Source organism: Elephantulus edwardii, unplaced genomic scaffold, assembly GCF_000299155.1.
Source record: "Elephantulus edwardii isolate Elephantulus edwardi_28Jun2011 unplaced genomic scaffold, EleEdw1.0 scaffold00005, whole genome shotgun sequence".
In the NCBI taxonomy this organism is placed as follows: domain Eukaryota; kingdom Metazoa; phylum Chordata; class Mammalia; order Macroscelidea; family Macroscelididae; genus Elephantulus; species Elephantulus edwardii.
The window spans coordinates 30,536,184-30,554,189 of record NW_006399755.1 but is presented as its reverse complement, the minus strand read 5'-3'; the positions used below and the strand labels follow the sequence as shown (position 1 = coordinate 30,554,189).

General features: G+C 35.5%; 1 protein-coding gene across 1 annotated transcript in view; it reads left to right on the top strand.

The window, feature by feature from the left end:
- Nucleotides 1–18,006, top strand: part of INADL (InaD-like (Drosophila)) — a 462,714-nt gene that overhangs the window by 159,472 nt on the left and 285,236 nt on the right. The window contains exons 21-25 of the mRNA XM_006879774.1: nt 5,887–5,958; nt 7,888–8,065; nt 13,381–13,495; nt 13,870–13,895; nt 16,102–16,103. Of these exons, the coding sequence (XP_006879836.1) occupies nt 5,887–5,958; nt 7,888–8,065; nt 13,381–13,495; nt 13,870–13,895; nt 16,102–16,103 (393 nt within the window). The remainder of the gene's footprint in view (nt 1–5,886; nt 5,959–7,887; nt 8,066–13,380; nt 13,496–13,869; nt 13,896–16,101; nt 16,104–18,006) is intronic.

The following is an 18,006-nucleotide window of genomic DNA, read 5'->3' as shown; positions in this document are numbered from 1 at the left end:
ATGACAAATTATACAGAAGACACATTGATATAGTTTGAGCAAGGATTATGATATAAAACACATGGTCACTGGGGTTGCCAATTTCTGTTTGAAATCTTGTTTTCTCTTTTTACTGTGTAACTTTGTAAACATCGCTTGTCTACATGGTGGAGTGGACCTGGGGGAGGGTTTGTGAAATAATGAAAGAATCTTTTCTTTTACTTTTCCAAGAGGGTAATGTCTGGTGGGGGGAGCCTTGGGAGGGGACAAATCTACACCAATGAATGAATGGAAATCCAAAGCCTCTGTAAATTTTCACTGAAATTAATAACAAATTTAAATTAAAAAAAATAATTAAGTTAGAGTAAGGATGGCAATGGAACCACCTTACCTCTGTAACTTGATTTGTGCCACTATTAGAACCTCTACTCAGAATATTATTGCTTTTCAATTTTTGACTCATGCACTTTTAACTTGTCAGTTAAATTTGTATCTTCTAGGCTGTAACACTTCCATGATACATCTTCAAGGATATGAACATGTACGGCTAAGCACAATTGATAACAGTGCATCTAAATTCCAAAATCAATCTCCATAATAGTCTATGTGTTTCCTACTGCCAAGGGGACCCTTTAGAGTAGTGAGAGAAGACATTCACCCTGAAACCCACAGCGTCCCTTTTCAGCAGGAAGTAGCTAAGAGAATATGCCATCCCCTTTTCCTTATGAATCAGGGTGAAGTCTCTCTTAGGGAGGAGTGATAGGGAATGGCAAGGGACACACTGACAAAGAAGATTAATCAGAACTGGCTTTGACAAGCACTGTGGCAATTGGACAATTAAAACAGACGTTGGTGGGGGGAAAGAAGAACGAACTGGGGAGGAGGGTGGAGAAAACAGTGCAACAATGAATGAATGAAAACCCCAAATCTCTGTAAATGTTCATTAAAACTAATAAAATTTAATAAAAAATAAACAAACAAACAAAAAAAACCTTGGTTTTTTCTTGCTTTAAAATGAAATTGATGATGTGCCATGTCTATTATAAGGATTAAATGAGTTTATAACCCTTACCAGTGCCTGGCATTTAATAGCTTCTGAATACATCATAGCTCTGCTCTCTAAGCTTTTAACTTAAACTGACAAAAATAAATTAAATTTTGGATACTGGACAGGGGTTGTGGTTAAGGAGGGGAGAGTAAGGATGTGCATTTGTGAATGGCCTATTCTGGAATCTTCAAGTTGGTAGGAAGGTGGTGAGGCTTCTAGAGAGGCAGTGACCGCTCATACGTGACACTCCGTACTTGTCCGGTGCTGTTTCAGCTGCAGTCCACACTGCAAGTGAAGATGAATGTGGAAAATTAGGCAGGCAGGCCAGGTGACATCTCACTAATGCCTTTAGGAATATAATTATATCTTTGATTACTAATCCAGACACTGAGAAGGCCAAATGGAACATAATAGTATTTTTTTAACATATTATGGAAAGATGGACTGTCTCAGTGAAGGCCACAATTTGAATATTTATGTGCAAATGATATAACCATAAATAGGAAAGCTTGTCAAACCAGTGCCAACAAAATAGGTAATGAATTAGGAAAAAAATCCATATATAACTACCTCCAGGGTAAAGCCTTTCTCTCTCTTCCTCTAACCATCTTTATTTTCTGAGTCCTGCCTTTAATGACACATGACTTGGTCACCTGGCTCTTGGAAAGGAATTTTCATCTGAGAGGTGAATTAATCACGTCCTTTCATTTTCAAAGTTGCCCTGAGGGAGCAGTTTGCCCTTTATGACTTGAATTTTTGTTTCTTAACAAAACTGTTTAACGCAAGGATTGTATCTCAACTTTATTAAGGTGTAATTTATATGTAATAAGAGAAACACATTTTAAAGTACAGTGTGTTGAGTTTTGATAAATGTCTGTTAACTGACACATCAATTGAAATACTAAACATTTTCCGTTACCCAAGAAACTTCCCTCAGGCCCTGTTTGCAGTATGTCAGTCCAGGCAGTCATTAATCTAGTTCCTAATACTGCAAATTTGTTTTCTGTTCTTGAACCATATGAGTGTCATTGTATTACATCTTCTCCCCTCGTCCTGTTACTGTCTGTCTTCTTTTGCTCAGTGTAATGTGTGTATCATCCTAAACTTTAATGGAATTCTTCATTTCTCCCCTTGTGTCATTTAATAATTTGCTTTGTAACTGTAGAATTATGCTTCACCATCCATGTAAGTAACTATAAACTAGGGAAATACAATTGCCTTTTCTTTTTAATATTTCCTGTGGTGGAACAAAGACAATTGCTTAATAAAGTCTAGATTTAAAGAGGAAAAAAAAAGAAATCTGATGAAAAGTTAGAATTAGAACCCTACCTGCTGCTATTATTTTAGTATGCTGAATTTACTTGGCATGCAGTTCAAATCTACCAGCAGCTCTATGTGAGAAAGATGAATAATCCCCTTGGAAAATGTACTGCCTCTGAAAACCCACTGCAGGCCCAGCTATGAATCAGTTCCGACTCCATAGCACATAACAAAAACATTCATGTGTGGATGTAGCTTTTGATACTGGGTTCTGTTCAGTTGACTCCAATTCGTAGTGACCCTATGAAGAGCAGATCCCTATTGTACATCCATCACCCTCACAATCTCCACCAAACCCAAGCCCACTTTTGGAGTCCGTGTTGATCCATCTTGTTGAGAGTTGAGAGGGTTTGTTAACTCTGTTTTCCCAAGCAATATAGACATTTAGTACTGTTGAAAAGGAAACGTTAACTTGGATATCTGATTTTTTGAAGGTTTTGTAATCTTTATTAACAAAGAGATGATACAGCATGATTATATTTTAATATCCACTTGTCCAGTAATTTCATTGCCTTTGATTTACTGACTGTGTCCCTCCCTGGTGTTATTGAACACCTTGTAGGCATGTGTGGTATTTAGTTGAAAGTTGACTTAAGGGGGTTATTTCAGTCTTAGGCTTGAAGGGTGAGAAAGAGACATAGTCTTGTAGGTTCAGTCACCCTCTAGACTAGCAATCAGTCCTTCGATTTTTGAGTTTGGCTTTACATTTTTCTGCATTTATTTGTGATCCCTTTTCAAAGTGATCAGCAGTGGTAGCCAGGTACCATTTTTTTCGTCAGAAAGTCATGGAGAATGAAATTCACATGACTCATTAGGTTTTTGGAATTAAGAGTTTTTATTTGTCCTGTTCTTTGCTCTGAATGAGAAGAGAGTAATAGTTATATTTGAATTCTTACCCATAAACTTTTATGATCGCTACTGCTACTTATCAAAGTAGGATGTAGCAGTCATGCCAATTTACTTTGATGTCCCCTGAGACCTTGATGTTGAACTTCTAGGACCAGTGACTTATTCCCTTAAAGTATTTGGTTATGGCTGCAAAGTTATTACTAAGGAAGAGAATTGCATAGAGCAAAACATTCATGACAGAACCTGCTTTTTTATGTTATTCTGGATATATCATTCAGGGATTTTAGTTTACATATCACTGATCAGAACAATGATATGCTGATACCCCTGGCTGAAAAGAAATCCAGAATGTGTGTGTGTGTGTGTGTACACACACACATATGGTTGTATGGTATGTCTGGGCCTTGTTTGAAGGTCATTTTCTTTTGTTGGAAATGTCAAATATGACTTGCTGTACTTGCTCCACAGGCTTCTTTGTGAAGATAAAATGGATGAATATTTACTACATTTCATAATATAATATCAGGCATATCTTTTTGATGGCATAAAGTCACACATGTATTTTACGATACAAGCTAGCCTTTAGTTTAAGAACACCCATTCCAGATTTCTGCTAATGTTATTTGTATCAAGTCAATCCTATGACCAATCACCCTTAACTCCATCCTATCCTGGGCCAGTCTCACTGCCTCTGACACACCTGCCTCCATTGGCCCAGTCATTGTATCAGTCCATTTCATCTGGGAATCTTCTTTGCCTACACTAATCCTCCACCCTTCCAAGCATGTTGCCCTTCTTGAAGGACTGGTCCCTCTTGAAAACATGCCCAAATTATGTGAGATGGAGCTTTAAAATCTTTGTCTTTAAAAAGCAAGATACAGTAACAGTCTACCTATAAGGTAGCATTCCTTCTATAACTGTTGTTGTTGTTGATGATTGTTATCTAGTTAAGTATGACTCATAACAACTCTGTGAACAAAAGACCTAATGTCTTTCCATAGCTATAGTCATTTCTTCAAGTTCATAGTTTTCAGAGGCATGTGGTTTAGAAGTGGATGCCACTCCTGCTTCCAACCCTGTTTTACAACTGGGAGCTCCAACAAACACTGTCCACATTGGGAAACCATTATTGTATTTGATACCCCAATGGCACAAGTTTCAGCATCACAGCAAACCCAGTTTACTTCATACAGCACATTGACAAAGAGTGATGTACAAAGTGGAAGAATGTTCCTCCAGATATCACATTAGTCTCACTTAGCAGTAGTTAAGTGCTGTCAAGTCGGATAAAACTCATATGACATTTGCACAAAAGACCTGATCTCTGTTCTAGAACCAACATCATTTCTGTACATTTATAGAGTTTCTAGAGGCATCTAGTTGAAAAAGTGGATGCCATTCCTGCTTCCCAACTTGAATCAATCTGGAAGCTCTTCCAAACATTGTCCATGATGGGTAACCATTACGGTATTTGACACAACTATGGCACAGTGTTCAGCATCACAGCAACTCCAAGTTATTTAGTACAGCAAATAGACAAACAATTGCTTTATCTCTTAAAGAATATTCATTCTAAAATTAATATATTAGGTTTGAGGGACTACGGGATTTTAAAGATAGGATATAATCTATATGATAAAGGGGTGTTTACAGAATCAAAATATAGTAATTAATAATTAAGAAATAAGTTCAACTGACATCCGCTTTTGGGGAGAGGCAGTAACACACATTAAACACAACCTCAGAAACTTCCCTTACGTGACCACCATCAAGATGTGACCACCATCAGATGCTAGGAGCCAACTGGTAGAGTGGAATCTCCAGGCCAGCCTGCCCTTTCTATAACTACCTACCTCATAATTCAGCATTTGGTGAAATAATGTTAAGCATTTTCATACTAATGTAAGTTGGTGAATGAAATTGTGGTAGTGAGTGGGAAGGAAGGAGTATAAACATCAATAATTTTAAGTATAATGTAGATTAGATAAGTAAACTATAAAGTGATAAGAGTATTCATGAGATATAAATAACATATGAATTGTTTGGGAAAAGGATACTAGAAAAATTTAGAAAGATATATCATGGTTATTGACTGTTTCCAGTGTTTATTTTGGTGCTTTGGTAACATTATTCATAGAGAAATGTTCTGGTAACCTAGGTGTGGTATCCACCAGCTGCTCAAAGTTCAGATCCAGCATCATCTCCACAGAAGAAATAGGGGCTGTCTTCTCTTGTGTGATTTACAGTCTTGGAAACATGCTGTAAAATCATCTAGGAGTTGGCTCTGACTTTATGGAAATGGAAAAAAGATATCTTTGCTAGTTCCTTAGTAAATATTAATGAATAGTTTTGTAATATTTTATATATTGTTGACATTGAAATGTGCAAATCAAAGTCACATGTTTTAGAAAATAGTAAACTGTTACATATAGAAATTTTCACAAAAATGCACAAAATTCTACAGTTTTTCTGCTATCGAGTTGGATTTTGTTGAGGTAAGCATCAGAAGTGAATTTTGCTTTATATGCATAATTTTCTGCATATTTATTGACGTAAATGTTAACACTACTTAAAATTAAGAATTGTTAAACTATGTAGAGCTCATGTAATTTTAAAAATTTCTGTGACATGTAATAAGAATATGTCTTGGAATTTTGTGCATCTGTTTTTCTTTCTTTGTCTCTCTTCAGTGAGTTACCAGAGAGAGAAGAAGGTGAAGGAGAAGAAACTCCAAACTTCAGCCACTGGGGCCCACCAAGAATGTAAGTGGAGGGCATTGCAGGCTTTCTCAACTAGAATACATTCAACTGAGCTTTTCTTCAGCTGAATATGAGGCCATTCAGTCATATACCAGTGCTTGAAAAATTGTGTAAAAACATGTGGACTGACTTGCATTTTAATTTCATTTTGTCTTATTTAGAGATTTTTGTGCTGACTGATATTAGATCCAATACTAGAAAAAATTTATTACATATTTCTTCAAATAATCAGTTTATATTCCATTTGTAAATGTCCAATTCAGATGGTAACTGGTACTAAGAATCATTTCTTTTCACATCATTAAGCACTGTAGGTGGATCTGACTTGAAAGAAAGACTTCACTTTCTATTTACTTATTTTGCCTTCCTCCCAATTGGCACCTTGTTTAAGTTAGCCTTTTGGGGGTCTCTCTTCCCTTTGTTGTAGTTTTATGTACTTAGCGCAGATATGCTGGTTCCTGTTATGCTTATTCGTTTCCTTCCAGCTACTCTTTCCTCCCCACCCCCTTGATATTACTTTCCTCTCCTTTGTTTCTATTCTTTTTGGGTTATTAAGCTCACTATCCTACTCTAGGCTGGTTTGTGATTTTCGTTTTGCTGTGTTTTGCAATTAAATTCTGGATTTTTGTAATAAAATTTCGAACAAGTAATTTTTAGTTACATTTAAAAATATAAGAAGAGACGTAGCAAAACACACTAATTCAACAGTTTATACTTGTCACTTAGTGACATTGATTAACTTCTTCAAAATCTGCAACGGTTCCGACCCTCTTTGTCCGAGATCTATCTTTTACGTTAACACAAATTAATTGTCCCCATGGGTTTCTAATTGTTCAAGTTGCTTTAGTCAATTTAATCCTATATCCACAGCTTGCAAGTTGATTCCTGCTTATAGCCACTCTGTAGGATGGAGTTTTATTGTTCCACAAGGTTTCTAATGCTGTGAATCTTTATAGGAGCAGATCGCCATATCTTTCTGCTGTGAAGCAGCCAGGGAATACAAACCAATGACCTTAGTAACCTAATGCTTAACCCAGTGTGCCATTAGAGCCCCTTATTCTCATATGCTATTTTTAAAAGAGTACAGTGCTCAAGGCAAACATTTTTAATTAAACTATTCTTTGGTATGAAGGAAAACTCCGGGGGCTTTTCCTGTTTTTGTGTAACATGAGCCATTATTATTACCTATCCCTACCACAAACAAAAACAACACATGCACACCAAGTCATTGCTGTGAAATGATGGTGATACTTTGTGTGCTGAGAAGAACTACCTACAGCTTGTCGTAATCACTTATCCATGTATGCAGCTCAGAAACTTGTTCCTCCATTACATTTTCCCTTTCCCACCCCCCACCCCCAGTAAACATGACATGGAGATAGGAATAAAAGAAAATCTATGGGAGCTGAAGAAGGTCTCTTTATGCATCAGGAATGACAGTATTCAATCTAGGCACTGAAAAAAATCACAGGTTGTCAGTTAGCTGGTGATTTTAATTTATTTGGAAAATCTGCTTTTGCTGAAGTGATATCCAAATGTTTCTTGTTTGTCTTTCCTGTTTTCCATTTCTTTCTCTAGTCTTTGTTAATGTTACAGATGTTCCGGTGGATGGGCTAAATGTACTAGGAAATTAAACATTAAAATGTTAAACCTAGCTAAGTCTTCTCTGAATATTCAGGGTTCTTTTTATTGATTTAGACATGTAATAAAGTAAACTTTCACATATGGTATGAATTATTGATAGCATCTTGATCTATTGATAGTTTTGGAGCTTGGCATGATTTATATGACATTTTTTACAAAGATATTTATAAAATGAATTTATATAAAACAGGGATAGCAAGGATAACTATATACCCAAATAGAATATTTACTGTGACTGTCCAACAAATTTATTTAAATTAACTATAAATGATTTTCCCCTTTTTATAGTGTTGAGATTTTTAGAGAACCTGATGTATCTCTTGGAATCAGTATAGTTGGTGGACAAACTGTTATAAAACGCCTAAAGAATGGAGAGGAACTTAAAGGGATATTTATCAAACAAGTTTTAGAAGACAGTCCAGCAGGAAGAACCAACGCTCTTAAAACTGGAGATAAAATACTTGAGGTAAATAATAAAATACTCTTTTGTTTGAAATAATAAAATAAGCTTTTAGAAGTTTTCTTATTAATAGATATATGTGAGTATGACTCATAATCTTTACTGGTACAAAATTAGTAAGTTTTTTTAGTATTGGATATACAACATAGTATAATTTTATGAGTGTCTTAGTGGCCTAATGCTGCCAACCCAAAGGCAGATGGTTCAAATCTACTACCTCCTGTGGAAGATAAAGATAGTCTCTTCTTGTGCCATTTACAACCTTGGCAAAAGGGTAGTCTCAGCTGTAAGTCAGTTCCAGTTTGACAACACACAGCAACAACAAATTGGATGCACAGGGGGTAGAAGGATCAAACTTCAGCTGCCTGAGAAATGAAAGTGATTTAGCAAAGGACTCTAAGCGGAATGGCACAGATAATGAGCATATTACTTTCCCTATAGTTACTGAATTTATCTGTCTATGTCAGCTGCATATTTGTGCTTATTTAAGGATCAGGACTTTGTTCTGAGAAGTTACAAACTCCTTTTGGGGAAAGTTGGAAGGATGGATCTGTTGCCCACAGTTTAGGCTTTCTGGGAGCTAAGTTTTAAACACACACTAAACTTACACATGTTATTAATGACAAAGTCAGAATTGGATTGCATTTATTTGCATTGGGTTTATTGGGTAAAACCCTATTTGGTATCTTCATTGCTGGAAACTATCTTGATTCATATTATATGACATTAGTTCAATAATATATGAACTCTTTTAGAGTGAAATGAATCCTATGGGGCATAGATACATTCTAGACTCTGGATGTCTGTTATTTTCAATTTAATCTTGGACAAAGTATCCAATTTTATACTCAGTATCAAAATTGTTGTTCTTAGCTGTTGTTGAGTTATGGACAAATTAATAACCCTAAAACAACAGATCTGAACCCTGTTGTATGCTGTGTCACTCTCATAATTTCTTAAAATCTTGAGTCCATTGGCTGCAGTCATTGTGTCAATCCATATAATTGAAAAACCTTCTTCTCTTTCTCCTACCCTTTGCCCTTCCAAGCATGATGTCCCTTTGCAAAGAATAATCTCTCCTAGCAATATGCCTATGGAAGACTAAGCTTTGTTGTCTCTACCTCCAAGGAACATTCCAGCTGCACTTTCTCTAAAACATATCTGTTCTTTTGACAGTCCATTCAGTATTCATTTCCAAGACTGCAGCTCAAAGGCATTAAGTCTTATCCTGTCATCCTTATTCATTATCCAGCTTTCAGATGCATAGCAAATGACTGAAAAGACCATGTCCTGAATCAGGCACATGTCCTGAATCTTTGTCCTCAAACTGATATTATTGTTCCTCAGTAATTTTGAGATCGCTGACTGCGAACTTGCACAATACTTCTCCTCAGCTCCTGACTGCTAGTAGCAAGAGTGTTGATTGTGGATTCATGTTTTATTTATTCATTCTAGTTTTGAATAGAAGAGAAATAAGAATTTAAAACTGATGTTTTTGAGGATAAAACCAAAGAATTATATAAAACTTCTCTGCATATACAAATGTTGAGATTTGTTTGTTAATTTTAATAAAAATATTTCAAGAACAGACAAAGAAGATAACTCATTATTTGAACAAAGACCTATCAGTTACTTTATATTATGAATTGTTTTTGACATAGTCACAGAAACAGTGAACTTAAAAATATAGGAGTAGTTGTGAAAATGCTGCAGGACAGGGCAAGATTCTGTTCCCTTGTACATGAACTTGTTGAGTTGGAAATTACTTGATAACACCTACAACAAAAATTTAAAAAAGAAAAAAAAAAAAGAAAAAATTTATTTAAAAAAAATTAAAAAAAAAAAAGAGTATAACAATAAGAAAAAGAAACAGTAGTCCTTCCCTTAGGAAGTTTACATAATAACAAGAGAGACCAATTATTACAAACAAACAAGTAATATATATATATAGATGTTAGACTGTAATAAATGACTATGGAGAAACACAAAGCAGAAGTTAAAGGCAGTAGATGTAATTTGAATAAAGCTAGAGAAGATAGATTTAGAGCAAGTACAGGAGGTGAAGGAGTGAGCCATTCAGATATATGAGCTGACTTGAAAGAGTTAATATGCATAAGCTCTGAAATTAGACATGTTTGGTTGTATTTAAGAGACAGCAAGATGTCCAGTGTCACTAGAGTTGAGAAAGAGATACCAAGAGATAGATGCAGGAGAGAGGTTGACAAGAAGTCTGACTGGTAGTATGAGATCACAACACAATGGAGTGTTAAAAGAATTATACTGGGTCTTCACACTGAATACAATAGATTATTTCAGCTTCTAGGGTAAGAGCATAAGTAGGAACCTCATATGAGAAACTTGAAGTGGAGGAATGGTGATGGCCAAGATCAGGGTGAAAACAGTGAAGAGATGCTCAGATTCTAGATATATGTTAAAGGTAGAATGCAGAATTTATTAACAGTTTGGATACAAGAAAGTATTAACAGTTTCACCCTTAGGAGTCACAGAACAAAATTTCTAGTTATTGAGATGGGGAAGGTTGTAGGAGAAATACATTTTAGGCATGTTACATTGGAATAAACTGAATTGATGTTAAATAGGTAGTTGAATAAACAGATTATGAGTTCAGTGTTTTTAATGATTCTTTTTGGTGGGTTTTTTTTTTTCTATTTGAGACAAATGTATGATTAAATCTTCTACTGTGATTAATGATGTATTAGTTATTCCTTGTAATTTTTCAGTTTTTGTTTCATTTAATAATTTTGTTTGGTACATAAAACTATTTAAGATCTATTGTTGTTGTTGTTGTTATGTACCATGGAGTCAGAACTGACTCATCACAGACCCTCCCGTGGATTTTCAGAGGCAGTTAATCATGTGGGAGTAGATTGCCCATCTTGCTCCCATAGGACAGCTGTAGGATTTGAGCTATTTGCCTTTGGGTTGGCAGAGCAACTCCTTACTGCTAAGCCACCAGAGTTCTTGTAAGATCTGTAGTTTCCTTTTTATCTCTATCATTTATTTTTTAAATTGTTACTGTATTAACATTATTAACCTAGCTCTTTTTTGGTTCATATCTGCATAGTATACTACCTTTCTCATTTTACCTTTATATGTGATTTTATTTCATTGAGGTTTTTGCTAAGCAACATAACAACAGGATTTTGGTTTTTATTCTAAATTGGTAGTCTTCATTTAGTAAATATTAAGTGATATTAAGTAAATTTTACTTGACAGCTGATATATTTGAACTTAACACTTAAGATCTATTTTCACCAGAAATTACAATATATGGGCATATTTCATAACATATACATGGTTTTGTCCGTCTGCATCTTCATTGTTGTTAACATCTTGTACAAAGGAGTTGACACTGGTATAATTCACAGCGGCAGCTCTGTTGGCATAGTGGTTAGGAGTTGTACTGCTAGATCAAAGGGACAAGGTTTGAATCCACCAGCAGTTCCATGGGAGAAAGATGGGCAGTCTCCGACCATGTGATTTAATACCTCTAAAAATGCACTGAGGGTCAGCTGTGAGTTGGTTCTGAGTCAATGGCACAGAACAGTAATAATTCACAGACTTTTAAAAAATTTTGTTAGTCATACATACATTTGTTTTTTATGTGTAAATGTATATAGCTCAATGCAATACCATTGTTGTTGTTGTTAAGTGCTGTTGAGTTGTAGACGACTCATAACAACCCTATGAACAAAACTCCTGGATACCTGTATAACTTCCATCCTTTCTCCAGATTCATAGGGTCTCCAGAGGCAAGCTATTATGGAAGTGGATGCCACTCCTGCTTCCAAACTTGTTTTAATTGGGGAGATCCACCAAACACTGTCCACCATGGGTAACCATTCTCATATTTGACACATCATTATCACAGTGTTCAGCTTCACAGCAACCACGAGTTAACCTCTGTACAACAGTGGACATACCACACCATGATAATTTTCTTATTTCTGAGTAGTCACATAAATTGGATATTCCCATACACATATTTTTGAGATTGACTTTTTTCTCTAAGTATAATTTTGTTATAGCTTATCTAGTTTGTTGTATATATTAATATTCTTTTTCTCTCTCATTGCTGTGAGTTAAAAGCAACTCATAACCAACCCTCTGCTGGGCTTCCAAGACCTTAAATGGTCCAAGAAAAAAGTTGTCTGTCATTCTTCCATCTTTTTTCTGAATAGCCATTGCTGGATTAGAACCCTTGAGCACAACTCACCTTGAACTACATCCCTAGAGCCTCATTTTTATGAATACATTTTTTTTCCTAAATTGCTAAGCAGTAACCTACAATCTTTTCACCTTTTGAAGGATATTTGGTGCCTAGTTTCTGTAACTGTTGTGAATAAAGCTGCTTTGAATATTTGGAAACAAGTTGCTGAATATAAAGAAATTTTAACTCTGAGAAAAATGGTCTCGAATGTAATTAATAAATTGTATAATTACATTCATTTTAGTTTTCAGTGGAACTGACAAAATGTTGCCCAAAGTGGTTGTACTATTTTACAATTCCTCTAGCAATCTTGAGTGGTCCAGACTCCCCACATCCTTGCCAAAATTTGTGATATTTGTGATATTGGAAATATTTATTAGCAAGGTCGGTTTTCTAAGATTTCTGTAATATGGAATGTTTATTTTTACCCAAATTTATTTGAACAGAGAACTTTTTGTCAATTGGTTTACTGGTTTTGTTTCCTTTTTTTTTTTTTTTTTCCACTTTCTCCCCTATTTTCTTTTAAGGCATAGTTTGAGAAATGCTTAACTACTCGATTGCTATAATGGGCAATTTACTAAACATAGCATGCATTTCAACTTAATTGAAAGAAGATAAGGTGGGGGTGAATCCCCCACCTCCATTCATAATTACGTACAATGTTAGTGACAGCAGTGGTACTATGAGCTTGTTGTTGTTATTGTTAAGTGCCAATGAGTCCCAGGCGACTAACAGCGACCTTATGAAGGAGTGTCCTTGACGCTTGGGTGCCTTTACTATGAGCTTAGAAACCTCTTAAGGTTTTTACTGACTGAGCTACTTACTTTAGACAATTACACTTAATTAGGGCTATTGTGATTGAGCATATTTGTCTTACTTTCCCTGAAGGTGAGACATTATTTTCTGTAGAGATGTTCTGCTAAAACAGAAACCGTCTTTAAGGAGCAAATTTTTCTTACCCTCCCTTGCCTTTGGTATGACTCATTCAGCTCTGGCTGTTTGCATCCTACATAATACACATAACTTTCAATTAAGCTACCTACACTATATAATGTGTTTCTAATTGAAATGAACAACTCTTGTGTTCCAGGTGTCTGGAGTAGATCTGCAGAATGCCTCACATGGAGAAGCTGTGGAAGCCATTAAGAACGCAGGGAATCCTGTGGTGTTTGTTGTACAGAGCTTGTCACCTACTCCAAGAGTAAGTAGTTGTCCTTATTCAGGCATGCTCTGGACCTAAAGGCCAAGGTTTGGCCTGTAAGTAGTTTCCCATATATTTTCGATGTTGCTAAGTTATGCTGTTACATAGAAAAAGTGCTAGATTCAGAAAAATTTGTGTATTAACACCAATTTTCTTTTTCTATTCTCTAGCTTTGGTTTCTTACTCAAATTTGCTGTAGAATGGTATAAGTCAGAGGCAGGGAGGTCAAACAGACCCTTTTTTCAACTCTTTAATTTCCTAGTTGCAAGCTTTATTAAGTAGAGGCTACATACATGTAGAGGGTTAAGCATGAAAATCCTGCTAAAGGTATTATAAAATATTGAATGTATTTCTTAAAGCACTTAATTATGAACATAGAAATACCTAATGTAAAAAATAAAATAGTAAGATAGCATCCAATCCTATATTTTTTGTTTTAAATTAATTATGTCTTTGGTGTGTTACTGGACCTCAGATAGCAATATGCCAGTGACAGTCTCTGTATTTTATATTACAGTGAGCAGCAAAAACATCAACCATATATTCTAACGGGAAGCACTATTTCTTTTTCTTCACTTTATTATAGAGGACAGCTGTTTAAAACATAGTTATATGTGGACCATTAGAAAAAGTTTGCACATTTGAAAATGTTTCCATTTTTAGGTATTCATGCACTTGTTTTCAACTCACTATAAGTAAGGGCAAACTGGTAAGATTATTTATGTGACAATCGGGACAAACAATTGGTTGATAGCCCTATGAGTGGGGGGCCCTTGGGGTGTTCTTGTGACCTGTGGCACCCACACCACTTTGGAAACTGCTAGGTTGAATGCGTTGCAGTTCATTGTCTTCCAGTTTTAATAGTACATTTTATAATATCAAGATGAATTGAGAAGAGTGAGCAGAATAATAAAGTCATTTGATTTTCATACAATTTGAAATTCAAGAACATTTTTGGAATCCAGTCTTAACTCTTGATAATACTGAGAATGCAATTACACCATTACTTTTATTTCTGGAAACTGAGTTCAGTGGTAAAATTAGCCAGATTATTCCTTGCCAAATGATATTTTCAAAGAAATAATTTTGATTACAGTGAAGCAAGTAAATGATACATTTATGTTGCCATCTGTGAATGCCCTTGCTGAGAAATATTCAAGCATTTAAGTAGGTTATAAAGTCATCCAAAACCAGGCAAGCTTTTTGTCCAGTCTTGGCCGGTTAACTCAAGTGGAAATTTTTGCTTCAGTGACATAAAGTGTTCAATTTCTTTTAACTGTTTTTGGGAGGTTTTTTAAATTTAGTGGGTTTTTTATTATTATTAATTTTAATGAAAATTTATAGACTTTGGATTTCCATTCCTTCATTGTTGCACTTTTCTCCCTACTTCCAACCCCCCCCCCCACCTCCCCAGTCTCTGTTCTCTTTGAAAAGTAAGAGAAAAATTCTTTCATTGTTATACAATCAATCCCTCCCTCCAAGTTCACTCTACCATGCAACCTTCATTCTGGACTCCTGTCATGACAATAATACCTAATCATATATCCTTTTGTTGGGTCAAATGATATTTCTGTTTGCAACTTTTTGAGAAAGTGCCATACTGTCTTCCATAGTGGTTGCACCATTTCACACTCACTAACAATGATGGGCATAGGATATGAACAGACACTTCACCAAAGAAGACATTCAGATGGCACACAAAGACATGAAAAATTGGTCAACATCTCTAGCTCTAAGAGAGATGCAAATCAGAACAACTATGAGATATCATCATCCCAGTAGGAATAGCAAAATTAAACAAAACAGCAAATAACAAATGCTGGTGAGGTTGTGGAGAAACTAGGACCTTTACATTTAATTTTTAAAAATTTTTGTTACATATTTTTATTGGTTTGCATATAATCATTCATGTACATTGTGTTTCATGCAGTCTTTCATCACAGAATTTTGTTTATGTTTATTGTGTTTTTTTCTGTCCTGCAGTCATTTTACTAATAATTTCATTTGTGAAAAGGTAAAAGCCAGCTACTTTATGCCTCATGCCGTAATATCTCCACTTTAGATGGCGAATTTCTGCTTTTCCTTTTCCTATCAAACCAATTACTCTGAGGGCACAAACTTGTCCCTTTTACTGAAGAGTCTATTCCATTTAGAAACTTTGAGCATCTAGATCCACAAACAAAATCCAGTCCAGAGTATGCCATCAGGTTGCAGCAATCAACAGTAGCCCATCTTATGGATCCTCTTCTCATTACCTGGTTCAGTTCTGGTTAACTCATTCCTAGCCATCTGTCACTCAGTCCAAATGGGCATCAGCCACCACCCAGGAATCCCCATTTCCGCCTGTGGTCCAGGCAGATTGATCCGTTCACTCAGCCTCAGCCTCCACATGGGGCCAAGTCAGTAAGGATTCTTTTTTGGTTACACATACATCTATGTGTGCTAGGTAGACTGTGCTGAAGGCGCACATCTATCTCTTTATTGTTGTATGCCTCCTACATCCACACAAGTGGATCCAGTTGATTGCTACGAGTGAGCATACTTGCCAGCTCCCTTTTCTTTAAGTTCTGTAAGTGAACTCTGTTGGGCACCAATCTTACCCTCCCTCAGAAGCCAGACAGCTCACTCTAGTTTTATAAAGACAATCTCTTTTTTCCCCCCTTCTCTCTCTTCCTGCTTGTTTTTCTTTCAGATATGAATCTCTTCTATTAAAAGTCCAAAGTGGGTCTCCAAATCCCCTGAAATGCAAATCTTCTCAGAGTACTGGATGGGACTTAATCTTTCCCCTAAACTAAGCCTCAGCATCCACTATGAAATGCAACTTTCAACAAACTTATCTTCAGGGCAGATCTTCCCTTGTAGTACTTCTAATCAAGAACTGGCTACAGGTGAAATTGCAGGTTTTCTAAATCTGTACTATCCAATGTTCATTTATATCATTCATCCATCCCACCATATGCAAAATTAATTTCCATATAACCAACCATACACACTGTTCTTCATACATGCATATTGTTTCCCATATCATCTCTCATATATACTGTGCTTCATACAAGTAACTACCACCTATGTATTATACCCCATCCCTCCTAATCCCTCTGAATCCCCCCACTCTCTCCTCCCCGTCAAACTCCTCCCTCACAGTGATCATCTCCCCTTCCCCCTTTTCTACACTCCCTTTGAGTGTTTCTAATTAATCCCTTTTCCACAGTAAAGTCCTTAATCAGTTTTTGTTCTCATGCAACTGAGGTAAATTCTCCCATTTTACATGATATTTTACAGAATTGTTGTTCCTTAGTGCTGCATACTGTATTGCATTGTGTAACTGTATCACAACTTCTCAATCCATACATTTGTTGAATGCCAGAATCAAGCCATTTCTTCTTTATCTAGTATAACAGATTCCATGTTGTGTATTTGGTTTATCAAATGCTGGCTTTTTGTGCTTCTAGCCAACTGAGCATACTCAGTTCATCACTTGTTCCATTTTTCACCTTTGTGATTCCTTTTGAATGAGGCAATGAAAGGAATCAGGTTCATATTTTTACAAAATTCCATGCTCTTCCCTGGCATGTTGCAATACTGACCATGGTAGGAATAGCAAATATAGGCACTGCTTTTTCATTTCTATACAAAGGTATGTAGATTTTGAAATTTTCCTTCAGATCAAAGAAATATAATTTCCTACTACCATGCTCATGCAAGGCCTCATCCTTGGAGGTGCTTCAGTCACACTTGCAGTGTGAAAATTCTTATCCAACCATGAATTGATTGGTGATGTTACTATCTACTTTTGTCAGCTACTTTAAGATTATTTTAATATATTCCACTTTTAAGCTTTTTCTGAATTATCAGCTGTAATTTTTTATCATGCTTTATTTCCACTTTGCTATACTTGGCAGATATTCATTTAAGTACAAGACCCCTGATTTACATTGTATTTTTAGAAAATGTTTTGTGGGAAGGTAATTTTTCTGTTAGTAGTATCACTGTATTTCACATTACCATCATACAGTTATTTCATCATAAAAAACAAACCTTCTTGAACTTGGCATCATTTCTTCAGCTCGTTAAATGAATTTAATCATTAATTGTTTATCAAAAGTTATCTCTTTTTATGTATCCTAGTTGTGTTTTCTTTATACTTTTGTTTAATAGTGACGTCTAAAGCTTTTCAACATAGACACATTTTACATATTTACCTTATGAGTATAGTTTTTATTTCCAACATAAATATATTTTATCTATTCTTAGATAACCAAGAGTTTTTCTTGGTGAGATTTTTGTCTTTTGGTGAGACTTTTTGTCTTCCAACTTTTGCTGTGTGCACAGAATCCTCTCTGGCCGGTGTTTGGGCCTTGTTCTCTTTCACATAAAGTTATTACAAACCAAAGCCAACTTAACGAGAACCGACAAATATGATTGTATGCCTTAAATGGTACTTCTGTTGTCTTTACTATTTAGAAGAAATTGCAAATTAAGTTTTAAACAATTTAATAAAACTTTTTTTTTTTA